The 24,848-nt window shown below is 32.1% G+C and overlaps 3 protein-coding genes across 4 annotated transcripts; 2 read left to right on the top strand and 1 right to left on the bottom strand.

Moving 5' to 3' along the window:
* Positions 1-499: 499 nt before the first annotated feature.
* On the top strand, positions 500-6,166 carry LOC11430409 (G-type lectin S-receptor-like serine/threonine-protein kinase At1g11300). The gene is made up of 7 exons (XM_024772426.2): positions 500-1,844; positions 2,126-2,248; positions 4,061-4,212; positions 4,294-4,504; positions 4,872-5,112; positions 5,224-5,374; positions 5,636-6,166. The coding sequence occupies exons 1-7, from the start codon at positions 563-565 to the stop codon at positions 5,942-5,944; spliced, it is 2,469 nt and encodes an 822-aa protein (XP_024628194.2). The 5' UTR covers positions 500-562; the 3' UTR covers positions 5,945-6,166.
* A 4,699-nt stretch (positions 6,167-10,865) lies between these two features.
* LOC11434029 (G-type lectin S-receptor-like serine/threonine-protein kinase At1g11330) lies at positions 10,866-16,192 on the top strand. Of its 2 annotated transcripts, none has more exons than XM_039828412.1 (7): positions 10,866-12,388; positions 12,643-12,771; positions 14,322-14,473; positions 14,557-14,767; positions 14,956-15,196; positions 15,305-15,455; positions 15,668-16,192. In XM_039828412.1, exons 1-7 carry the CDS (start codon positions 11,107-11,109, stop codon positions 15,977-15,979), a joined length of 2,478 nt encoding a protein of 825 aa, XP_039684346.1. In that variant the 5' UTR covers positions 10,866-11,106; the 3' UTR covers positions 15,980-16,192. The 2 variants fall into 2 exon arrangements, with proteins under 2 accessions (XP_039684346.1, XP_003626966.2); XM_003626918.4 differs by having other exon boundaries at positions 10,869-12,388; positions 12,634-12,771.
* Positions 16,193-16,912: 720 nt separating this feature from the next.
* Positions 16,913-22,230, bottom strand: LOC25500347 (protein XRI1). The gene is made up of 9 exons (XM_013588724.3): positions 21,980-22,230; positions 21,169-21,224; positions 20,960-21,088; positions 20,456-20,595; positions 18,744-18,807; positions 18,551-18,647; positions 18,432-18,472; positions 18,243-18,326; positions 16,913-17,649 (listed from the first exon to the last, which is right to left on the bottom strand). Exons 1-9 carry the CDS (start codon positions 22,000-22,002, stop codon positions 17,381-17,383), a joined length of 903 nt encoding a protein of 300 aa, XP_013444178.2. The 5' UTR covers positions 22,003-22,230; the 3' UTR covers positions 16,913-17,380.
* Positions 22,231-24,848: the final 2,618 nt, after the last annotated feature.

Genomic DNA, 24,848 nt, shown 5'->3' with positions numbered 1-24,848 from the left:
AGACCAACAAGAAGGTTCAATCCTGCTACTAACATTTTCCTCGTCACTCACCTTAACAAAACTAACTACTAATATTTTTTTCCTTTTGACAATAAAAACTAACTACTTATTCCCTCAAAAAAAAAAATTAACTACTTATGTGCCAATAGAAAATGTTTAATAAGATATGGTTTTTTTAATAAAACTTCAAATCAAACTAAACTAAACCACATATTCATTTAGGTCTTTGAATCAAATAAAATTTTACCTCAAAATCAATCCTAATCGATCTCCCGACACCCTTAGCAACAACCCTCATAATTGTCCGTCACGAGTTGACTTCTTAGTTCTTTACATAATTTTTCATTTATAATTTTTTTTTAATTAAATAACCATACAAAATTTGGCTTCTTGATAATAAAATAATGCATCTCAAATCTCAATGACGCCACAATTCAACAATAACATCTTCCACATGATAGTTTGATTAGGAACATGTTACAAATTACAAACTCATAAAGCCTATCTAAGTTCTAGTATTCCTCAAAAAACATCATCATCTAAACAGTTTTGTTACACATTTATGGCTTTTCTAAGTCATAATATAAATGACTTATTCATTACATTCCTCATATTTTGCACATTTTATTCATGTTATAGTTCTACCAACAACGCCATTACATCATCAAAATCACTCAAAGACAATGAAACAATAACCTCAAACAACACAGACCTCAAGCTAGGATTTTTCAGCCCATTAAATTCGAACAACCGTTACTTAGGAATTTGGTACATCAATGAGACCAACAACATATGGATTGCAAACAGAGATCAACCACTCAAAGATTCAAATGGAATTGTCACAATTCACAAAGATGGAAATCTTGTAATATTGAACAAACCAAATGGTATCATCATTTGGTCAACAAACATTTCATCTTCAACAAATTCAACAGCTAAACTTGATGATGCAGGGAACTTGATTCTAAGAGACATCAATTCTGGAGCAACAATCTGGGATAGTTTCACACACCCTGCAGATTCAGCTGTTCCATCGATGAAAATTGCATCTAATAAAGTTACAGGTAAGCAAATTGCTTTTGTAGCAAGAAAAAGTGACAATGATCCTTCTTCGGGACATTTTACAATTAGTGTTGAAAGATTGGATGTACCAGAAGTTTTCATTTGGAAAGATAAAAAAATTTATTGGAGAACTGGTCCATGGAATGGAAGGGTTTTTCTCGGAACGCCAAGATTGTCAACCGAATATCTATTTGGTTGGCGTTTAGGTGTCGACGATGATGGAACCACTTTTATAACTTATAATTTCGCCGACAAAACTATGTTTGGAATTCTCTCATTGACACCACATGGGACACTTAAGTTGATTGAGTATAAGAATAAAAAGGAACATTTTAGACTTGAGGTGGATCAAAATGAGTGTGATTTTTATGGAAAATGTGGGCCATTTGGAAATTGTGATAATTCTAGTGTACCAAATATTTGTAGTTGTTTTAAAGGGTTTGAGCCAAAGAATTTGGTGGAATGGAGTTCAAGGAATTGGACTAATGGTTGTGTGAGGACAGCAGGAATGAACTTGAAGTGTGAGATGTTGAAGACCGGATCAAATGAATTTAAACAAGATGGTTTTTTGGTGAATCGGAATATGAAAGTTCCTGATTTTAATGAGAGATCAGCTGGTAATCAAGATAAATGTAGAACAGATTGTTTGGTAAATTGTTCTTGTTTGGCATATGCATATGATCGTTATATAGGTTGCGTGTATTGGAGTGGAGACTTAATTGGTTTGCAAAACTTTCCTCATGGAGGAGTTGATCTCTTCATCCGTGTCCCGGCAGAACTTGGTATCTTTCCGCTCTTTCTTTTTAAGAGTTTATTTTTGTTTTTATTTTTATCAACAACGGTGAAACCAATAATCAATTTACATCTCTTCTATATGAGATTTGAACTATTTGCTTTCAATTATGAAGTCAAATTTTCATTACCAAGCTCACACCTCGTGGACAAGGATTTATTTATTTTTCCTTAAAAATGTATTAATTTGTTTAAGTTTTTTTTTTTTTTTTAGAGATAATTTGTTTAAGCTTTTATTCATTCTAATAAGCTGAATCATATACGGGTGCAGTTAAAAAGGAAAAGGGGCACAAGAAGGGTTTTTTAATCATTTCAATTGCTGGGGGCACGGGAGCATTTACTTTGGTTGTATGTGCTTATCTTTTGTGGCTAAGACGTTCTGCTAGGCATAAAGGTAAAGTTTCCTGATTTCTAGTTCAAACTTGAATTGAAAAGCATGTGTTAAAAAGTGAGTGACATTTATTGGAGGGTGTAATTCCATTTTCAAAAAGATAGAAAGTTATTTGAACAATTATTTTATGGAAAATTTTATGGTCAAGTCATCAGAATGACTTTTTTGGTGAAGTTAACACTAGCATAAAAAAGATAGTGAGTAATACCTGACTGTTTGTACAGTGGCATCAAAAGTTCAGTCCTCATAGTAACAACAAGGCTTAATTGCACTTTTGAACCCCTATCTTTCCAAAAGTTGCGGTTATGGACCCCTAACTAATTTAAATACAAAACAGCCCCATATGTTTTAATTCTTTGGCAGTTTTGGACCCCCAAGGCAAAATAAAAATAAAAAATTTGACATGTGGCACCTCACTTAGGGTGCCACGTCAGCATTGACCGAGTCAACACTGGACTGGGGGTTCAAAACTGCCAAAGAATCAAAACATAGGGGGCTGTTTTGTATTTAAATTAGTTAGGGGTCCATAACCGCAACTTTTGGAAAGATAGGGATCCAAAAGTGCAATTAAGCCTAACATCAATTCATCAAATTAACAAGACTACACTTAATCTAATTTTATTCTACCTTGTTTAAGTGTAACACCCCACAAAGTGTAACACATAAGACTATCACATAATATCATCAACTATGTTTGCATGTTAAAGATGCCAACGATAAAATAGTACCTGTAAGTCCAAGATGTTGCAAGCATTACTAGATGAATTACTATTGATCATTAATTTGTAATCAACAATTTAAAAATGAATTACACATTAAGATCAAAATTAACTTTTCCAAAAAAGTCAGTTTGCTGACTGCACCATAGAAGCTCCCCTATTTTATATGATAATTTTGACACAAAAACCAAAACAATAGAGAGAAAAAATGAAAACATAAAGTGAATATGATAAAGAAAGTTGTCGATATCGAACACGATACGTGTTGAATGCTTGAACACGTCTAATCCAAAGAGTGTCCATACTTGATAGCTTTTCCCCAAACAAAATAGAGAAATGAGACATTGTTGTTGGTCTTACATCAGAGGACCTATGATTTAAGATCTAGTTAACTCAATCATTACCTTAGTTTGAGTAGTGAAATCCTTGGATTAACTCCTTCCAAGGTGACTCCATTGCTAGACAACTGACAACACTCCTAGGATAACAAACATTTACCAATTTAATTACAAGAACAACACAAAAATTAAATCTCAAGAACCAAAGATTTAACCCTTACCTAAGTGAGAGAGAACAATTGAACAAACTTAGATAAATAACTTGGTCTCCTAATCCCATTCCTGACACAACATAAGGTAGAATCTTTAAGCAAAATGTAAAAAACAACAACAACAACAGCAATAGAATGGGAATACTAGTTGAAAAGGAAACTTGAACTAAAGAAAGAATCTTACCTAGAGGAACAACAACAACAACAGTCAAATTGAGGTTATAAGGATAATTCTTTACTTGAAAGAGACTATTCATGATCACTGGTTAACAAAAGATGTAATGAAAATTAGGGTTTGTGGGACAAAATTTCATGGAGAGAAATTTGAGAGAATGCATCTGAATCTGTTAAAACCCCTCTGGTATACCCTAAAAACCCTACCTTCACGCAACCCCTCAACGTCGCATAAGTTGCAAACACAATAACATTCAAGTATGAAGCATATACATACTTTTGATATTAAAAGAACTAATGTTTTTGTAAATTTGGAATTTCTTTCATGTTGACAATATATACCCTTCTTAACACTTGAAAAATTCATTTCAGGAAGACAATCTCGAAACTTGACTACTAGAGAATGTAAACAAATGAAATTGGATGAGCTACCACTATATGATTTTGAAAAGCTTGAAACTGCCACAAACAGTTTTCATTTTAATAATATGCTTGGCAAGGGAGGTTTTGGCCCGGTATACAAGGTGATTTTGTCTAAGATTTTGTATGACATTTTTTGTATTATATCATAAATTCAATATTAAAATATTTTTTATACTATATAGGGAGTCACGGAAGATGGTCAAGAAATTGCTGTGAAAAGACTCTCAAAAGCATCTGGACAAGGAATAGAAGAATTCATGAATGAAGTTGTAGTGATTTCTAAACTTCAACATCGCAATCTTGTAAGACTTCTTGGTTGTTGTGTTGAAAGAGGAGAGAAAATGTTGGTCTATGAGTTCATGCCAAATAAAAGTTTGGATGCCTTTCTCTTTGGTTAGTTCTTTTCACTCATTTGTATTCTAACCTAAAATTAAATTGTTAGTTCAATTACTTTTAGCCTAAAATAATTAATGAATTTTTTTGAAATGTTAAATAAACATATTGAATATTTGAAAGAGCCTATAAATTAGCTTAAGATACGTTACTTAATTTTCAAAAACTCATTCTTATAACTTACTGACAGAAGTTGTTTTTGATATCTTTAACCAGTGCCCGGGAACACCAGTTAGCATGACACATAGTTTATAAATCCAAAATTATATTGTATATCCAAATATCTTCTTAGTGTGTTTCATGCTGCTCAATGTTCTTAAAGCACTCAATTTGTCATCACATTAAGTTATTGTTTATGTTTTTTAAGATCCAATACAAAAGAAAAAGTTAGATTGGAGAAAGCGGTCGAACATAGTTGAAGGAATAGCTCGAGGAATAATGTATCTTCATAGAGACTCGAGACTTAAGATTATACACAGAGATTTAAAAGCAAGCAACATCTTACTTGATGATGAGATGATTCCAAAAATATCAGACTTTGGTTTAGCTAGAATTGTTAAAGGTGGAGAAGGTGATGAAGCTAACACAAAAAGGGTTGTTGGAACTTAGTAAGTATTCCTATATCATTTGACAATATAATGTTAAAATAATTAATCTTACAAATTAGTGAGTTAGTTATTACATATGTACTTATTATAATATATATGCTCTAAATGTAGTGGTTATATGCCGCCTGAATATGCAATGGGGGGACTTTTCTCAGAGAAATCAGATGTATATAGCTTTGGTGTTTTATTGCTAGAGATTGTAAGCGGACGAAGAAATAACAGCTTTTATCAAAATGAGGATTCTCTTAGCCTTGTTGGCTTTGTAAGTCTATGTAATCCATGTCTCTATTACTTTATTTGACAAAAAGTTTAGCAATACATGTTCATCACTTCATTATTGTCTAAAATTTGTGTGGGTTCCATTATTTTACGTGAATTAGAGTTTTTATATTATGGGATCCATTTTCACAACTGAAATGTCTGCGCAAATTTTAACCAATAATAAAAAGAGTGTTTGAGGCAAATTTAGAAAGAATCTCAATATTATTAGTAATAACTTTATCTTTGTTTTGTTTCTTTCTAGGCATGGAAGCTATGGTTAGAAGAAAATACTATATCCCTAATAGATCGAGAGGTATGGGATGCATCCTTTGAAAGCAGCATGTTGAGGTGCATGCACATAGGACTTCTTTGTGTGCAAGAACTTCCAAAAGAAAGACCAAGTATATCAACTGTTGTTTTGATGCTCATAAGTGAGATTACACATCTTCCACCTCCCGGTAAAGTTGCATTTGTTCACAACCAAAATTCTCGAAGTACAGAATCTTCTCAACAAAGTCATCGATCTAACTCAAACAACAATGTAACTTTGAGTGATGTCATTGGCAGGTAAATAATATGCTTGAGATGAATACTACCATTGTTAAGGAAAAAACTATTATTTGATCATAGTTTACTCAGTTTTGTCAATAAACAAATTTGTTTCCTATTTATTAATTTGGGAAGAGTTCTTGTATTGCCCTGATTGTTGTGGCTGCGAAATTGTTCTCAATCTAATAACTAATAAACCTAATACATCTTTGCACAAGGATCGGAGGGAGTAGTAAATTTCACTTAAATATGACTTTGTTTTGTAACTATGTTACCTTTACCGGTAAATAGTAATCTCTGCATGTGAATTTGATTATCCTTTATGGAACCTTCCTTCCCAAGTACATTTTTTTCATCACCAATACTTGAACACGAGACCTAATTTAATACAAAATAAGTTCCACTCGAACCAATATAATATTGATATATTCCACAAATGACTTATCAAATATAATATCACAAGCATTCTAAAATTCTTTCAGGATGCGTACAACTCTTTCAGAAATTATTTGTTGCAAAACATGCAATAGAACCAAATTCATTTGTATGTTTAAAGTTTAAAGGTAAAATTACACAATTAGTCCCTTAACTAATTAATTTTAGATAACATTTTTGTCCTTTATCTTTTTTTGTAACGATTTAGGCCTTTATGTTATAAAATAACAACATAGTTATCCTTTTTATGCAAAAATAATCAAAAATTCCAAAATAAAAATTCATCAAACTCATAGACAAACGCAAATCTTCATCATACTAGTCTAGAAAATCAAATTTCATTGAAAAAATCTCATAAAAAAATGATAAAATAGTTTCATTTTATAACATAAAGGACTAAATCGTTAAAAAAAGAAGATAAAGGACGAAAGTGTTACCTAAAATTAAATTAAAGGACTAATTGTTTAAAATTGCCAAGTTTAAACCACTACATTGTTTGACCCAACAAAGAAAAAACACACAATCAAAGTCTAGACAAACAATTAAAAACATCTCATATATATGTGGACTATTCTAGACCACAAAATTATTCTTGGTCACCAAGTTTCCCGTTAAAATAATGGATTTCAATTCAAAATATTTTTGTGGCAAATCAGAGTTCGTTGAAAATTTAAACAGCGGTTATATCTTGCTCGTTTGCTTGAAAATCAATAGAAATTCAGTTTTGAAACTCCAACATTGTCAAGACATTTGATATAATCATTCATCATTTAATGAAAGTATCAAAACAATTTTTTGTAGATTAATTCACAAACTGAGACATTCTCAGCGAGTTCTACAGTCAATAGATAACAAGTTTGCAAGCAAAGCCCTATAACCGATCATCCATAAATTATGTTTCTTACATTTATTCATGTATTTCATGTAAATTGTGTTATGTTTGTTGTTGATGTTATATGAATTTTTTTTCCCTTTCTCTATGACTTCGATAGTTTAAACCAGATTATTTGTTGTAAAAAATCAATTTTCAGTACGTAGAAATCTATTTAGAGGCTGGAATTTGGTTAATATAGAAAACGAACTTGATTAATCGATTTTTGTTGGACAAAAATAGATTAACTGAATTACTTAGGTGATGATCTGATTCTAAATTATAGGCTGATTATGATGCCAAGTAGGAATTGGTTAAGTGATAAAATAAGGTTAATTATATCATTAGAACTGATTACGCTGATTGAGCTATGTATGATTTCTAGGACAAAAAATTCAAAGATTCCCAATATTTTATTGTCAACAAAAATATTGTGTTCACATCATTTTCTTTTGTCATTTACTAGTACCACACAATACTATGTTTCTAGTTCACCGTTGAAGTTAAGGATAATGATGTTGATGTTACTTAAAAATGTAGTTAGAAAATGTATGCTCTTGTTGAAATCTAAGTTAACCCTTCCAGACATTGACTTTCAGTGGCTACACTTGTAAGTAACATTTCGTAAGTTCAACTATAGGGAAAAGTTTTTCTATATATAATTTCATTTTAAACAATCACTATCAAACAACTCATAAATTAACGTTTCTTTTGTAAGTTCATAAAATCGGACCATATCGATCGATCGAACCGGTTGAACCAATAACCTGTAGGGTAATCGGTCCGGTCTGGTTATCAGATTGGTCATTTTAATGATCTAGTGGGAACCGGCGTGAACCGGTCAAAATTGAAATAAACCGATGACTCAAGAATTTCTGTAAACCGGCCAGTTCAACGCTTGACCTCTACTTTTTCTTAATAATTGAAAAATTGGCAGATCTAGATTTCATTAGAGATGGAGAAACAAGAAATAAGAAGTAAGAAACAAAAAGGGAAATTTAGATAGATTGAAAATCGTAAATATAATAAGAGACCGCTGATTTTTTTATTTTTTTTTTTTTGAGAGAAAGAGACAGTTGATATTGTTGTTTGGAGATGAAATTATAAAGAGAATAATTGACGGAGGATATTTATTAAGAGTCACTATTTTTACCTCTTTAAACAAAAGAAAGGAAACCCTACATATTAAAAAATGTCAATATTACCCTCCATCTCTATAGAATCACGTGATGTTTTATGCTCTGTTTGAAAACTTTGCGTTTTACTTATGTTATTTGTTTGGCACAATAGTAATTTTTTAATGATATAATCAATCATTTTATACTAATTAAATCGTTATTGTATGATTTTTTTTCCTTCAAGAGAAATCGTTCTTGTTTAATAACTACTTTTTTTTATGCTACCCTTAATTATTATTTTTTGTAGTGTGTGTTGTACCCAAAAAAAATCCAATTAACCTATATGCATATTATATTTTTCACATGTTCATTTATTTTATGAGTAAAACAATGCTATTTTTTTTTTATGATTTTTATTTTATTTTACAGGTACCATGGCACTTGGATATTTTTATATAGATCAAATCACATGATTCAATAAAGATAAATCATACAACAAATTTTTCATAGAGACGAGTCATACTATCGAGCTTTCCGATTTAATATGGTTTTGTCATGCGGTTCGACTAGTGACTCAATGGTTGGACTAATGACCCAGTGATCCAGTGCCTTGATCGATTTGATGTTCGGTCCGATTTTTAAAACTCTTCAAGCATAACCAATATTAACTAATTTATCTGCACATTGATTAACTTCACGATAGATATGATTTATCTCGCACTTTCAAATCCACAACATAAAATAAATTCTAAAATAAATCTAACAACCAAAATAAATCTTTGTCAAAAAAAAAAATCAAAATAAATCTAATATGATAAAATAAGTCTTAAAAAAATGAGTTAAGCGGCTCATCCCGTCTTGTTTTTTTCAAGGAATCAAGAGGGACAAGCCAACTATAAAAAATAAGTTTAAATATTTGACTCAACCCACCAAAAAAACCGACTAAACGGGTCGGTCCTGCTGGTTCGGTCCATTTTACCACCCCTCGAAATAACTCAAATCCATTGTCTTCTTCGGTTCTTTGCAGACAAACAAGGACGTGATATGACATGTGTGATTTGTTGACTAGAATGTGAAATTCCACCAACAAATCATTGATCTAATTCTATGCTGTCAAGAAAATCAAAGTCACAATCATAACGTCGGCATGATAATAATTTACTATATTTTGTTGACTTTCTATTATTGGAATTGGAATGAATATTTTAACTTTATAAATGATAACTTTGAAATGGTCTTCATCTCTTTGATTTAAGCAGCTAATTGCTGTCTTGATCTCATAGTTAGGAGGGGTGTTTGCATACAAATCAATTCAAAAGAAAATTACATGTTGATTTACAGAATTCGAAATCTCAACAAGATCCATTTTTTAAAATTATTTTCGTTATTTTTCTTTTATTAAAACTAATCCCATCAGCTTTTAGATTTTTATAAAAACAACAATCATTAAACCAAACACACCAATATTTATAAATTTAATATATACTAATAATTTATATTTTAATACATTGCTAGTACATATGTTGATGTTATTTTTAACCTATAATATATTATTCGGCGTAATATATACAATTAAGTTATATGTGTTAATCAAAAATGAATCATCTAACTTTAAACGCTTAATCTAATGGTAAAATGATAGAACTTAAACTTAAACCCTGAAGGATTTTCGTACCTTAAATTGGAGCATCATTCCTTAACCTAAATTTTTATACATTTAATTTAAAATTAATAACTAACATTTTTCTTGATGAGAGTAGTCTAATGTTTGGTTTGGGAGACCAAAGGTTCAAATCCTTTCTTTCTTTTTTGACAAGAATGTTCAATTCGGCTACTAATATTTTCCTCTTCACCTTAACAAAAATTAACTACTAATGTTATTTTTGTCGACGGTAAAAAACCAACTACTAATATTTTTTATTCTTTTTTGGTAGTGTAACTACTAATATTTTTCTATTGAAACAAATTTAATTAGATCCGATTTTTTTATATTTAATTAGATCTGATTTTTTTAATAAACTGTTAAATCATATTAAACTAACCCAAGAGCACTTAGATGAGATGGAACGGGTCTCTTCTAGCTTAACCAATGTCCTGGGTTCGAATCAAGCCTTGGGCATGCAGCACTGTTAAAACTCTTAGGGAGAGCCTGCCGCCCATTTGGGTCCCACAATGCTCGAGGGATTAGTCTCCGCAGTTGCGCGCGGAGGATACCCGATTTACACCAAAAAAATACTAAACTAAACTAAATTATATAATTGTTCATTTGACTTTAGTGGTTATTGAGCTCCTCATGATACTAGTCGTTCAAGAAAAGTTGAGTTTAATTCATAATAAGAACAATTTTTTACTAACTCCCGTCTAAACTTTGAATTGCTAAGACCGGGTTACCAAAAAAAAAACTAAACCAAACCAAACAGCATGTTAGCTTTTAATCTTTGAATCAAATAAACTTTTACCAAAAAATCACCCCAAATCTTCTCATCAAAAAATTAAAAAAAAAAAATTAACCAAATCGATCCCCCAACACCCCTAGCAACAATCCTTGTAATTGTCACGAATTGACTTCTTAATTGGTTCTTTTGTTTTTATTTATGCAAAAATAGATATCCAGAAGCTATACAAAACATCTTCCACAATCCACATGAATCATGATAGTTTGAATAGGAATATGTTACAAATTACAAACTCATCAAACCAAACTAAGTTCTAGTATTCCTCAAAAAATCATCATTGTCTAAACAATTTTGTTACACATTAATGGCTTTTCTACGTCATAATACAAATGACTTATTCATTACAGTCCTCATATTTTGCACCTTTTATTCATGTTATAGTGCAATCAATGACACCATTACACCATCCAAATCTCTCAAAGACAATGAAACAATAACCTCAAACAACACAAACTTCAAGCTAGGATTTTTCAGCCCATTAAATTCAACCAACCGTTACCTAGGAATTTGGTACATCAATGAGACCAACAATATATGGATTGCAAACAGAGATCAACCACTCAAAGATTCAAATGGAATAGTCACAATTCACAAAAATGGAAATCTTGTAATATTGAACAAACCAAATGGTGTTATTATATGGTCAACAAACATTTCATCTTCAACAAATTCAACAGCTCAACTTGCTGATTCAGGAAACTTGATTTTGAGAGATATCAGTTCTGGAGCAACAATCTGGGATAGTTTCACACACCCTGCAGATGCAGCTGTTCCAACAATGAGAATTGCAGCTAACCAAGTAACAGGTAAGAAAATATCCTTTGTATCAAGAAAAAGTGATAATGATCCTTCTTCAGGACATTATTCAGCTAGTCTTGAAAGATTGGATGCACCAGAAGTTTTCATTTGGTATGATAAGAAAATTCATTGGAGAACTGGTCCATGGAATGGATTGGTTTTTCTCGGAACACCGAGTATGTTAACCAAGTATTTACACGGTTGGCATTTTGTTCAAGACAATGATGGAACTACTTATATTACTTACAATTTCGCCGACAAAACTATGTTTGGAATTCTGTCATTGACACCACATGGAACACTTAAGTTGGTTGAGTATATGAATAAAAAGGAACTTCTTAGATTTGAGGTTGATCAAAATGAGTGTGATTTTTATGGAAAATGTGGGCCATTTGGTAACTGTGATAATTCTGTTGTGCCAATTTGTAGTTGTTTTGATGGGTTTGAGGCAAAGAATTCTGTGGAATGGAGTTTAGGAAATTGGACTAATGGTTGTGTGAGGAAAGAGGGATTGAACTTGAAGTGTGAGATGGTGAAGAATGGATCAACTGTAGTTAAGCAAGATGGATTTAAGGTGTATCATAATATGAAAGTTCCTGATTTTGCTGAGAGATTAAATGTTGATATAGATAAGTGTGGAGAAGATTGTTTGGCAAATTGTTCTTGTTTGGCATATGCATATGATCCTTCTATATTTTGTATGTATTGGACTGGAGAGTTAATTGATTTGCAGAAATTTCCTTATGGTGGAGTTGATCTCTTCATTCGAGTGCCGGGCGCAGAACTTGGTATCAGCTTTTCTCTCTTTCTTTTAAAGAGCCTTTTGTTTATTTTTATTACAAACAGCGAGACTAGTAACTATTTTACAATTGTTTCATACATTTGAACACCGTCACTTTAAGTTGCGCATTAGACTTTTACCATCAAGTTGACACCTCATTGACAAACATTCTTTTTGTTTCAATTACGAAAATCTATAATGTATTAATTTGTTTAAGCTTTTATTTATTCTAATAATTTGTATCTTATACAGTTGCTACAGTTGCTGTTAAAAAGGAAAAAGGACACAACAAGAGTTTTTTAATCATTGTAATTGCTGGGGTGATAGGAGCACTTATCTTGGTTATATGTGCTTATCTTTTATGGAGGAAATGTTCTGCTAGGCATAAAGGTACGTGGCATGTGTTAGAAGAGATAGTAAAAATTCTTGTATGCATTGGTTTGATCACAATAGAAAAGGGAGAAAATAAAATTTTCAAAAAATGAACTATCTCTCCAATTTGATCTTACATGAATTATAAAAAGGAGAATGTGTTAGAAGAGATAGCTAGAAAATCGGAAATTATTTGGCCTTTCATTGCCTTTAATGGAACATAGGTCAGTGAAAATCGAGTTAAGGACAATACTCATTCATTTATACCTACTCTATTGTGAAAAATAGGTTTTTAATAACAACTATTTTATTATACTATCATAGTTACAATTACCACGAAAGGTTGCAGGTAATATTTTAACTTTGTACATGAGTAATATAAAGCTAAGCTTAATAATTAGTTTACCATGACAAATTTAAATCTCCCCCTAGGCAATTGGCTTTGCCTCATAAAACACGGACACGAACACCGGACACGACACACACTGATAAATACCGACATCGATACGTCGACATCATTAATAATTAGATAAAATTATATAATTCATTGTAATTATATGTGTCGGTGTTGTGTCAATGTCAAACACGACACGTGTTGGACACCGGAACACGTCTAATCCAAAGAGTGTCCGTGCTTCGTAGCTTTTCCCCAAACAAAATAGAGAAATGAGACATTCTTGTTCGTCTTACATACACAGGACCTATGATTTAAGATCTAGTTAACTCAATCATTACCTTAGTTAACTTGAGTATTGAAATGCTTGGACTAACTCAAGGTGACTCCATTGCTAGACAACTTACAACACTCATAGGATAACAAATATTCACCATTTTAAATACAAGAACAACACAAAAATTAAATCTCAAGAACAAACGATTTAACCCTTACCTAAGGAAGAGAGAACAATTGCACAAACTTAGATAAATAACTTGGTCTCCTAATCCCATTTTTGATACAACATAAGGTAGAATCTTTAAGCAAAATGTAAAAAAAACTAAATAGAATGGGAATACTAGTTGAAATTAAAGGAAACTTGAACTAAAGAAAGAATCTTACCTTGAGGCACAACAACAGTCAAATCGCTGGATCAATGACTTCTTGGTGGATTTTCATGAGATAAAAAGATGTAATGAAAATTAGGGTTTGTGCATGGGACAAAATTTCATGAAGAAAAATTTGAGAGAATCCTGAATCTGTTAAAACCCCTCTAGACTCTAGTGTATACCCCAAAAACCCTACCTTCACGTACACTCCTCATGTCGCGCATAAGATGCAAACACAAAAACGCGTGGATCTCTTCCGTGCCCGCACGCATTAAATCACGAAAACTTATGTATGCAAGTTCACAACTTTTTAACCTTTTAATCACCAATTCCAAGACTTCCAAGAGTCAATATACAAATTCACTAAAATTCTAAGAACTCAAGATGAACTTTGGGTGTTACAACCTCCTTTATTTTTACTTTTTTTTAGGAGAACCTCCTTTACAAACTAAATATTTGTAAATTTGGAATTTCTTTCATGTTGACAATATATATCCTTCTTAACAATTGAAAAATCCATTCAGGAAGACAATCTCGAAACATGACTAGTAGAGAACATAAACAAATGAAATTGGATGAGCTACCACTGTATGACTTTGAAAAGCTTGAAACTGCTACAAACAGTTTTGACTATGGTAATATGCTTGGAAAAGGAGGTTTTGGCCCTGTATACAAGGTGATTTTGTTTGAGGTTTTATATGCCATTTTTTTCTAATAGATATCATATCTATAATATCAAATATTTTTCACACTATCTAGGGAATATTGGAAGATGGCCAAGAAATTGCTGTGAAAAGACTCTCAAAAGCATCTGGACAAGGAATAGAAGAATTTATGAACGAAGTAGTAGTGATTTCTAAACTTCAACATCGTAATCTTGTAAGACTTCTTGGTTGTTGTGTAGAAAGGGGGGAGCAAATGTTGGTTTATGAGTTCATGCCAAATAAGAGTTTGGATGTCTTTATCTTTGGTTAGTTCTTTTCCCTTATTTGTATTTTAACCTCAAATTAAATTGTTTGCTTGATTACTTTTAGCCTAAAATAATTAATGAAATTATGTTGTATATCCAAACATCTTGTTAGTATCTTTCATCCTTTTTAATGTTCTTAAAAGCACCCAATTTGTCATCACATTAATGTATTGTTTATGTTTTTTAAGATCCGTTACAAAAGAAAAATTTAGATTGGAGAAAGCGGTCGAACATAGTTGAAGGAATAGCTCGAGGTATAATGTATCTTCATAGAGACTCAAGACTTAAGATTATACATAGAGATTTAAAAGCAAGCAATGTCTTACTTGATGGAGACATGATTCCAAAGATATCAGACTTTGGGTTAGCTAGAATTGTTAAAGGTGGAGAAGATGATGAAGCTAACACGAAAAGGGTTGTCGGAACTTAGTAAGTAATCCTATCTCATTGAACATTATATTGTTGGGATTATTAATGCTACAAATGAATTGTTTAATCATTACTCCTGTTATTATAACATATATGCTTTAAATGCAGTGGTTATATGCCGCCAGAATATGCAATGGAGGGGCTTTTCTCTGAGAAATCAGATGTATATAGCTTTGGGGTTTTATTGCTAGAGATTGTCAGTGGGCGAAGAAATACGAGCTTTTATCACAGCGAGGATTCACTTAGCCTTGTAGGCTTTGTAAGTTTATATACGCAATGTCTTTATTTGTTAGCAACACAGTCTCTAACACTTATTGTTGTTTAAAATTTGTGTATTCCACTATTCTATGTGGGTCACATTTTTTATGTGAGTCAAAATCAAAGGACTTACATAAATTTTAACCAATAATAAAGATAATCTCAATATGATTAGTAATAACTTTATTATTAATTTTTTTTATTTTTTACAAGGCATGGAAGCTATGGTTAGAAGAAAACATTATATCTCTAATAGATCCAGAGGTATGGGATGCATGTTTTGAGAGCAGCATGTTAAGGTGCATACACATAGGACTTCTTTGTGTGCAAGAACTTCCAAAAGAAAGACCAAGTATATCAACCGTAGTTTTGATGCTCATAAATGAGATAAGGCATCTTCCACCTCCAGGTAAAGTTGCATTTGTTCACAAGCAAAATTCAAAGAGTACTACAGAATCTTCTCAAAAGAGGCATCAATCTAACTCAAACAACAATGTAACTTTGAGTGATGTCACAGGCAGGTAAATAATATGTAATGGGATCAATACTGCAATTATCATTGTCAAGAAAGAAAAAAATATACTATTATTTGATCATAGTTTACTTAGTTTTGTCAATAAACAAATTTATTTTCTATTTACTAATTTGGGAAGAAAACTTCTTGGTTTGCCCTGATTGTTGTGGCTGCTAAATTGTAATCAACTTAATAACTAATAAACATAATACATCTATAGTTTATCTATGTTGTAAATTTCACTTGAATACGTAATATATGACATGACATTGTTCTGTAACTAACGTTATTAGTTCAAAGCAACCACCTACTTTACCAATTACCAGTAACTAGTAACTTGATTAGCCATCTTTTATGTAACCTCCCGTCCCAACAACATTTTTTCATCACTAATACTCGACAGACCTTACTTAATCTGGATTAAGTTCCACTTGAACCAACGTAATATTGGTGTATGCAACAAATGACTTGATGAATATACAGTCACAAGCATTGAAATTCGTTTAGATGTTGGCATTTGGATATGGTGTTGAAAAACACTCGCAAAATTGAAACTTGCATTGTACATTTGACGCAAAACCAAACACACATCCAATTGAATAAAAAAATAATCAGTTATTGAAAGTTAAAAAAATTCAAGACCTATTTTTTCTTTTCTAAGGGAACTAAACACTTCACACATAAATTTAGTTCAGTTCAAAAAATGGATCAACTTTAAAGTTAAATTGAATCCAAAAACTGATATCTACCAATAAGGTTATGCCCTTATTACCACCAAATAAGGTTATGCCCTCATTGATTGTATGTCATGACACCATAACAAGAAAAAAAATAAAAAAATCTTGAGCTCTTCCATCCATTTTACTCCTACATTCAACATTACATTTTTTTATTTACGTTTCAAGCAACAAAATATACAAAAGAAGAATATAATAACACAGATATGCATACAACTCTTTCAGAAATTTATGGTTGCAAAACATGCAATAGAGCCAAATTGATTTGTAAGTTTCAATTACAAAAGCTAAGTCCAAGCTTAGTAAAATTGTCATATAGACTATAGAGCCATGGGGTGTTTGTGAGGACTAAAGAGCTTAATATAAATATTAAGATTCTCATCACAGACTTGACAAAATCATGTGCCCCCAAAAGAACAGCTAAAATAATATCTAGACCCAACTAGGAAACAAACACTAAGGTGGTGTAATTTACGGATGGAAATACGTAAATAATAAAAGTTCCAGTATCAGCATCTTCACAAAATGAAGTAACCAACATATTAAAAGGTGACTTTGTGAGACAAAAGTTAGTACTTCGTACCAGACAACAACTCACTAAAATAGTGCATGTTTGGAATCCTGGTGAATCTGGCATTGTGATTTGTCAAAATCACCATGATTCAAAACATGCCCTTAGCCTTTAGTTCTCATAATTGTGATGCTGCCTTTTCCCCCTTCAGTGCGGATTTTTGTTTTACCAACCACAGGCTTTCCTGAGAAGGCTGATTTAGGGTAAGCAGACGAATCGTCACTGCTTTGTGCTGATTTTGAAGGAGTTCGAATGCGCTGATTGATTTCCTTCAGAGTTATGTCTCCCTGGGCACCACTTGGTTTAATGAAGGTAAATGGATAGGCAACGGTAGAAGCCAACTTTGTGGGTGTCCTTATAAAAGATTTCCTACCTATACATGAAAAAAGAAGTCTGAATTTGCTTTCATGTCAACAACTTTCGTAAAAAAGTTATGAATTCCAAGTAAGAGGAACTTGTTGCTTGAAATTGGAAATCAGAAGAGGTAATTTGAGAATCGTAAATCGAGTCTTATTATGAATCATAAGATACATGATCAATAAAAATATGGCGCTTTATGAAAGAGAAAAAAACAAGCGCATAAACATAAGCTGATTCAGGGACAAGTTAATATAAAAAAATAAAAAAAATAGTGAGTAGCTATACGAAGTTGATAAAAAAAGTGGCCAACTACATAATGTTCAGGGAGAAATTGCGATTTATCATAATATATTGAGATTTCATCATAATGAATCAAGATCCATGATGGGGATTCTTTTCCAAGATAAAATATGCACGACGATTCTTATCGATTGCTTTCAGATATGACACGATAATACCGTAAGCTATTGATAGTCTTGCTTCTCACATCTTGTGATAGCATTGCAGCAACATAAATTGCATGGTTACTTGGTAGAAATAAATCTGAAAAGTGGTTACTTGGTAGAACTAAAACTGAAGAGGGACTTATTAAAGACAATGACAAACCTTTGAAGACAATATTTTTAGGGGTTCGAGTAACAGGCTGCGGAACCACGTTTTGTTGATGTGATGGCGTGATGTTGCATAACTCTGCAGGAAAAAGAAACTTTTTTGAATAAGATTCAATCCACAGAGGAAACACAGTCAAGAATGGCAATATTGGTAGACAAGTTTGTAGAAAACAATGTCATATACCTGCAACATCAATATGGACATCATCTGCTCCTGAAAAATTCCTGATTCAAATAACAAAAATGTCAGATTACTCTGTAACCAACTATAAAGAAAAAATTCAGCGGTGGAGAGAAGCATACAAATCATCAGGACTGAATTGCATCTCAGTATCATTTAAGTATTCAGCAAGCCACTCTTCAGTTGCTTCAAGGTCAGGAACATTTTCCAATGTATATTCTATGTAACAATTTGGAAAGGATCAGAAATAAATATCCGAGTTAATTAGGGAATCAATCTCCAAAGGAAACCAAAAAAAGAAAAAAAAAGGCAAACCTGGTGCCCCAGACATCCATTGTGACACTTCCGGAAAAATTTCCTTAATTGAGTCGTCCTTCCCCTATATACATAACAGTTATAAATCAAGACAAATCCACAACTTCATAGAATTTTTTTTTGTCTTAATTATGACTTCGACATAAGAGAAGAACCAACTTTGTAGGTCGAACCAAAGACAGAGACTTCCCGCTGTTGAGGGGACACGCAAACTTATGACCACAAAAAGGACTCAGGAAAATAAGTAATACCGGTACTATATTAACAACTTTATAGATAAACTATTGTCTTAATTATGACTTCAACACAAGAGAAGGACCAATTTTGTTGATCGAACTAAAGACAGAGACTTCCCGCTGTTGAGGGACATGCAAAGTCATGACCACAAAAAAGACTCAAGAAAAGAAGTAATACTGCTGCAATATCATTAATAAATTATGTTTATTTAGAAGATAACAAGATTTCGACAAAACAACCTAGGAGTATCCGTCATGCCAAATGTCTGAAGTAAACAGTGTTCTATATCACGCCATCATGTTGTAATGGATTAATGAAAAAGCCTCACTTCTGAGTTGAATCAATAAAAGGTGGTAAAAAGCAAAATCATCATCAGTGATCAGTCTAACAATGGATATCAAGTCTAACATCAGAAAAGACAAGACAAAGAACACAGATAGCAATGTTAACTTATGAGCTGTGACCGATATTATAATATTATCAACTGTGGACGGCATATTATAATAGTTAGCCAAAAATCAGCATATAATCATGGCTATGTGGCATGGTGGCTTGAAGAATAGGGATGCCAGCAGGGCAAAGCGGGGGTTGGGGAGTACTCTCTCACTCCCAATTCCCAACCTAGTGGAGTTTTTCTCCCTCATCCTTGTCCCTGTAGATAACTAAAATAATCATTAATTTAAATGTATGTTAAAAGGGGTTTTACAAAAAATTTGGATTACTCGACAATGTTTTAACTTAACAACAATAGTACATTTTTTTTAGGGAACAATAGTACATATTTAAAACTACTAAAATATATTTATAATATAACAAACACATTTGTTTATAAGGATTTTATTGTAATTTTATCGGGTGAGGGGGGGTGTGTGATCGCCATCCCCGCAGTGCGGGATTTTTTCCCCATCTTCATAAGGAAAAGATCTCTTTCTGCGGGGTTCCAAACAGGTCACTAGGATCCCCATATATTGGTGGAAACTGACATTACTACAGGGGAATGATCCCAACCATTTTTGCTGGAAAGTCAACTGTCTTTATCTCTATCTCTCTCTTCGATGCATTCTCTCTCATCCTTATCTCCCTGTGTATTCTCATCCTTGTCTTTCCTCAACCTGCCTACAGGCACCGTGCCTTTCACAGAAAAAGGCAAGAAATCCATTTCGATTGCGGGCGACAAAGGATAGGACAGACGTTGTGGCCTATGGCAGCTGGCACAGAATCTGCCACGTCATAACGCCATTGCGGAGATTTGAAAACACTATTTATACATTGAAAGACATTATGCATTTCTCTTCCTAATCAAAAACATAATATCTACATTTATGGTCATTTACTCAAGGCAATATATTCACATAATTGCAGTTTAGCACCATTAAGAAGAAATATGCACTTATTAAGTCTTCTTGATTTTGTAATAACCACCAAACATGCTATATGTTTGAAAAGATAATCCTGAAAAAATAATAAACACTGACATTTTTAAAGCATGTTGACGACATCTCCATGTTGCAAAGAGATTGGTCCATATCTACGTCGTCGAACTGTAGCATCCGCCGCCTCTTTGCTTGGGAAGTGTCCCTACCTTCCTCTAGTTCCTTTGCTACATAATATGAATCTGAAATCCACCATTTTTGCATTAGAAGAGGTTAATTAATAATGATGATGATAATAATAATAATAATAATAATAATCATAATAAAATAAAAAATAAAATAAAAAGGAACAGTGTTGTCTATCACAGTTCGCGGAAAATAGCAATTTGTTCAATTTTCGCTACACAACAGTGCTATAGCACCGCTATTTGACAACATTTTGTAGTAACTACTTATCGTAGAACAATAGTGATTTGTTCAAATTCGGCTACTTATCACGCCGCTATTTAACAGGACTAAAAAGGAAAAGGATTCAATTTATTAAGTTGCATATATTGAAATACAATGTGAACAAAAACTGTATCCCTAAGAACTGACTTATCTTACCCCCATTGCTGACATTATATGCCAAATCACCGCACGCTTTAACTGGAGTTGTTTCAGTTTCACCATCAAACATGTAGGAAAGATCCTCTCCATTTTGAGGCACGTCAGTCCACATCTCCTCCGAAATTTCTGTTACTAACAACAAATTTTCTCAAAAACTACTTTAGGTATAATAGAACAATGAACTTAAAGTCACGCGAAGGACTTACCAAAGTTTGAAGTCTTCTGAACACCATAATCCTCTCCATGCCAATTCCATGGCTCCCTAGAAACCATATCATAGAACATCAACATACAAGCAAATGGCATAGTTGCAACGATGCACAAACACAAACACGACACTGACACGTCAATGCCGATAATAATTTGAGAAAATGACATAATTGAATAATTGTGGAGGTGCCGTGTCGGACACCAGACACATCTTTGACAAGTCTCGGTGCTACAAAGCATAGTTGTGATGCAGCATTTTAAAACACGAGAATCACATTACTAACAACCTATTTAGAAGATCCACAACAGGTCGCAACACAAACTAAAGTACTCAAACAACATTGTAACATCACAATCAAATCAACATCATATACAAAAACAAAAATCAACAACATGAAGCATGAAACTGAAAAATCAGATTCTACATTAGAAATTACAGCAAAAATGGGATAAAAGGAAAAGGAAAAAGAGAAAAGAACAAAAGGGTAAAAAGGGGCATAAATGAACAACAACAAAATCAAACATTTCTATAACAAATCAAAACTACCGAATCAACTACAACAATTTTCCGACATTTGATTAAATGCACAAAACAACATTAAGAATCAAGACCCTAAAAACAAAACAACATTAAATCCAGAAAATGAAGGAAAACCCATTAATTATTTGTCAAACAAAATCAAACCCAGAAGTTAAAACACATAAAAACTGCATTTGGAAAATCAATCAAACACAAAAATTACATCAAAAAAATTCAAAATAAAAAAAAGAAAAAGAAAAATGAGTGAGAGAGTGAGAAGGATATACTTGTGTTTGTTGTTAGAATCCATGAATTCAGAAGCAGCAATAGCAAAGTAACTAAGAGCAAGTGTTTCTTCTCAAGTCAATGATGATGAGAAATAATTTAATTTTTATTATAATGGTTTTTGTTTGTTCTTTATAAGAATAGAAGAAGAGGAAAAAAGGAAGAAAAGTAACCGTTATATATATAGAGATCGGTTTTGCTACATCACTCCGTTTCGTGGCTGGAGATGTGTGTGCTCTCTCATTCTGCTATGTGTCTATTTCATGTATCAATAATATTTTAGTCAATATTTTCTATAACTTTTTTAATAGATGATGGAAAATACAATAATTATTGAAAATGTGTACATGTAAATAATAAAATAAAAGAGTTGCATTTGGTCTCATGAGCTTTGCTTGGTTAGTAAGAACAATGTATAATATATGTAGGGTTAGAGTTCAAACATCGGACATCTCACTCTTCCACATTTAAAATGTGTGAACTCTAACTATTAGACTACTTGATTAAAAGAAAAAAATTGCATTCGAACCCCAATCGTGATATCTATTTAACAATTTCAGTATTTTTTATCAAATAGTCTAAGTATTCCTTAAACCGTCGATACGTTACCATCAGTTAAGTTAATTTTATGTAAAAACAAGTTCAGTATTTTTACCACATTTTACACAACATAACATACACACAATGCAAAAACATCAGACAGTGCATATAGTTGATGGTCTATATTACTACATTACGCATGTGAAATTTATTTTAAATGATATTTTTCACTTCGTCTGGAAAAACACTTGATTTTTTTTTGGTTTTCTATTTTGTATTTGTGTTTTTCACTTGAGAATTATTTGATTGTAATGAAGAGGAAGAGGGGAATTTTATATTTGTGTTTTTCATTTAAGAGGTATTTGATTTTAATGAAGAGGAAGAAGGGAGAAAAAGAAAAATGAGAAAATGGAGGGTGGAGATTGAAGAATGCGCGCACGATTTTACTTTGGGAGACCCACTTCTTCTTTCCGTTACTCGTGTTTCGTCACACTATCCTTTTTTTGTTTGTTTCTTTTTGTTTTAAGGAAATCTTTTGTTTTTAGTTAATTTGTTGCTTAAATAAAATAATTAAATATATTTTGAGACACCGACTTATCTATTTCATTTTTTAAAAATTTCTATAGACTTATATCTCATTATTATCCATCTATTCTACGTTATAATGTTAGTTTTTTACACCTAAAAAATATTAATTTTTAAAATATCCTTATATACATTGATGTGGATTTGAGCTTAGAACATAGACGTAGTAGGAAACAAAATCCAAGCCACACAAAGGCCAAAAGAAATTTTAAACGAGTGCCCTTAACCAAAGGACTAATGTTCTAAAACACAAAAAGGTCTTGGATTGTTTGAAAACTAAATGCTGAAAATACCTCATAAATAGAATGATGTATGCTTGAAGAGGAAACAAATATGATGGAAACTTTTAGTGATTTTTATCATTATCGTTGTATAATAATTGATTAAAATTAACTCATTTGAGTTGATTTGGTGGTGTTGACTTAAGATCTTAGAGTGTTTTCATCTCAAGGTCTCATGTTTGATTTTGTCCGATGTCAATTTCAGTGGGTTAATTTAATTTCAACAAAAAAATTGATTAAAACTTGTGTATATATTGATAAATTTATAGAGATTTAGGCATACTTTGTATCTATAACATGAATCGATCTATTCAATTTTCATTTTTGAAGTTAAATTGGTGAAGCACTTCATTTTTTTAGCTCAAGGGTAAACTTTTCATTTGTGTGCCACAAATTCTTTTGAAATGAATAAATTCATGGATCTTCTAAAGTATACGGAGTATGAATCATACTGTATTTTGTATTTTTCTCAGTTGAGAGATACTCCTAATCCTAAGTCCCGAGAGAAAGAGTAAAGGTGAGTAACTTCTTTTTTATTGATGGATCTGGTCAATTATTCTCTTTGCAAATCCTTTATTGGGAAACCCGTATCTCTTAAGGATGAAAGTAAAAGAAGATAAAAACATTGATTTGATTCGCATGCCATAAAATTGACATTTGATTTTCAATTAATTTATTTTTTATGCATTTTTTTATGTTAAAAAATTACGTTGTCAATAATATACATGATTTGTTTTAATGAGTATATTACTATAAAAATCAATACTATTAGTGATTTGATAATTATGATTGATTAAGATTGTTAAAACAACAAAATATCACTTTTGCGTAGCACGTTGGGGTGAGATGGGTTGTTTAATCACTTATTTCTTCATTGTAGTTTATTTGAGTCGTTTTGGTATTTGGTTCGTGGTTGGTTGGGGTTCTCTTCGGTAGACCATTGCTCTATTTCGGACCATTTTGATCATTATGCTATATTGAGAGAGGGTTCGAAAGCAAATCGATCTTTTTCGCACTTAATTTGGTTTACTTGTGTGTGGGTTATTTGGCAAGAGTGAAATGATAGGGGTTTTTAATCATAAGGAGAAGTTTATGCATCAGTTTCTTAACAAGGTTAAATATTTGTCTTTGTGGTGGGTGAAGCATAATGCTGAAAATGTTTCTCTTGAGTTTGTTGGTTGGTGGCAACACCCTTTTGATTGTTTGGGCGGTGGTTAATTGTATTGTTTTGTTTCTTTTTTATCAATGCCCTATTCTTTAATGGGCGATGGTTAATTGTTTTGTGTATTTGTACTCTTTGCTTCTTCTCGACACACCTTGCGCTGAGGAGGTGGCTTTTCGTGGAGTTCAATATATCACATTTTGCCTTGTTAAAAAAAAAAGTTACATGTGTGGTATATATAGATTAAATTCTTTTTAATTTCATATTATTTATTTTGTTTCTTTTGAATGGACGACATATTGT

The sequence above is a fragment of the Medicago truncatula genome, chromosome 8, assembly GCF_003473485.1.
Source record: "Medicago truncatula cultivar Jemalong A17 chromosome 8, MtrunA17r5.0-ANR, whole genome shotgun sequence".
Lineage (NCBI taxonomy): Eukaryota > Viridiplantae > Streptophyta > Magnoliopsida > Fabales > Fabaceae > Medicago > Medicago truncatula.
This window is presented reverse-complemented; position numbering and strand designations above follow the sequence as displayed.

Excerpts from the sequence above, each read along its gene's own strand:
- LOC11430409 (XM_024772426.2), top strand. The coding sequence starts at position 563 with ATGGCTTTTCTAAGTCATAATATAAATGACTTATTCATTACATTCCTC. Across the intron at positions 4,213-4,293 it reads GTTTTGGCCCGGTATACAAG|GGAGTCACGGAAGATGGTCA; the intron begins GTGATTTTGTCT and ends TATACTATATAG. Across the intron at positions 4,505-4,871 it reads TTTGGATGCCTTTCTCTTTG|ATCCAATACAAAAGAAAAAG; the intron begins GTTAGTTCTTTT and ends ATGTTTTTTAAG.
- LOC25500347 (XM_013588724.3), bottom strand. The coding sequence starts at position 22,002 with ATGGATTCTAACAACAAACACAA. Across the intron at positions 21,225-21,979 it reads GATTCTAACAACAAACACAA|GGAGCCATGGAATTGGCATG; the intron begins GTATATCCTTCT and ends TATGGTTTCTAG. Across the intron at positions 17,650-18,242 it reads TAAAAATATTGTCTTCAAAG|GTAGGAAATCTTTTATAAGG; the intron begins GTTTGTCATTGT and ends TTTCATGTATAG.
- LOC11434029 (XM_003626918.4), top strand. The coding sequence starts at position 11,107 with ATGGCTTTTCTACGTCATAATACAAATGACTTATTCATTACAGTCCTC. Across the intron at positions 12,772-14,321 it reads ATGTTCTGCTAGGCATAAAG|GAAGACAATCTCGAAACATG; the intron begins GTACGTGGCATG and ends AAATCCATTCAG. Across the intron at positions 14,474-14,556 it reads GTTTTGGCCCTGTATACAAG|GGAATATTGGAAGATGGCCA; the intron begins GTGATTTTGTTT and ends CACACTATCTAG.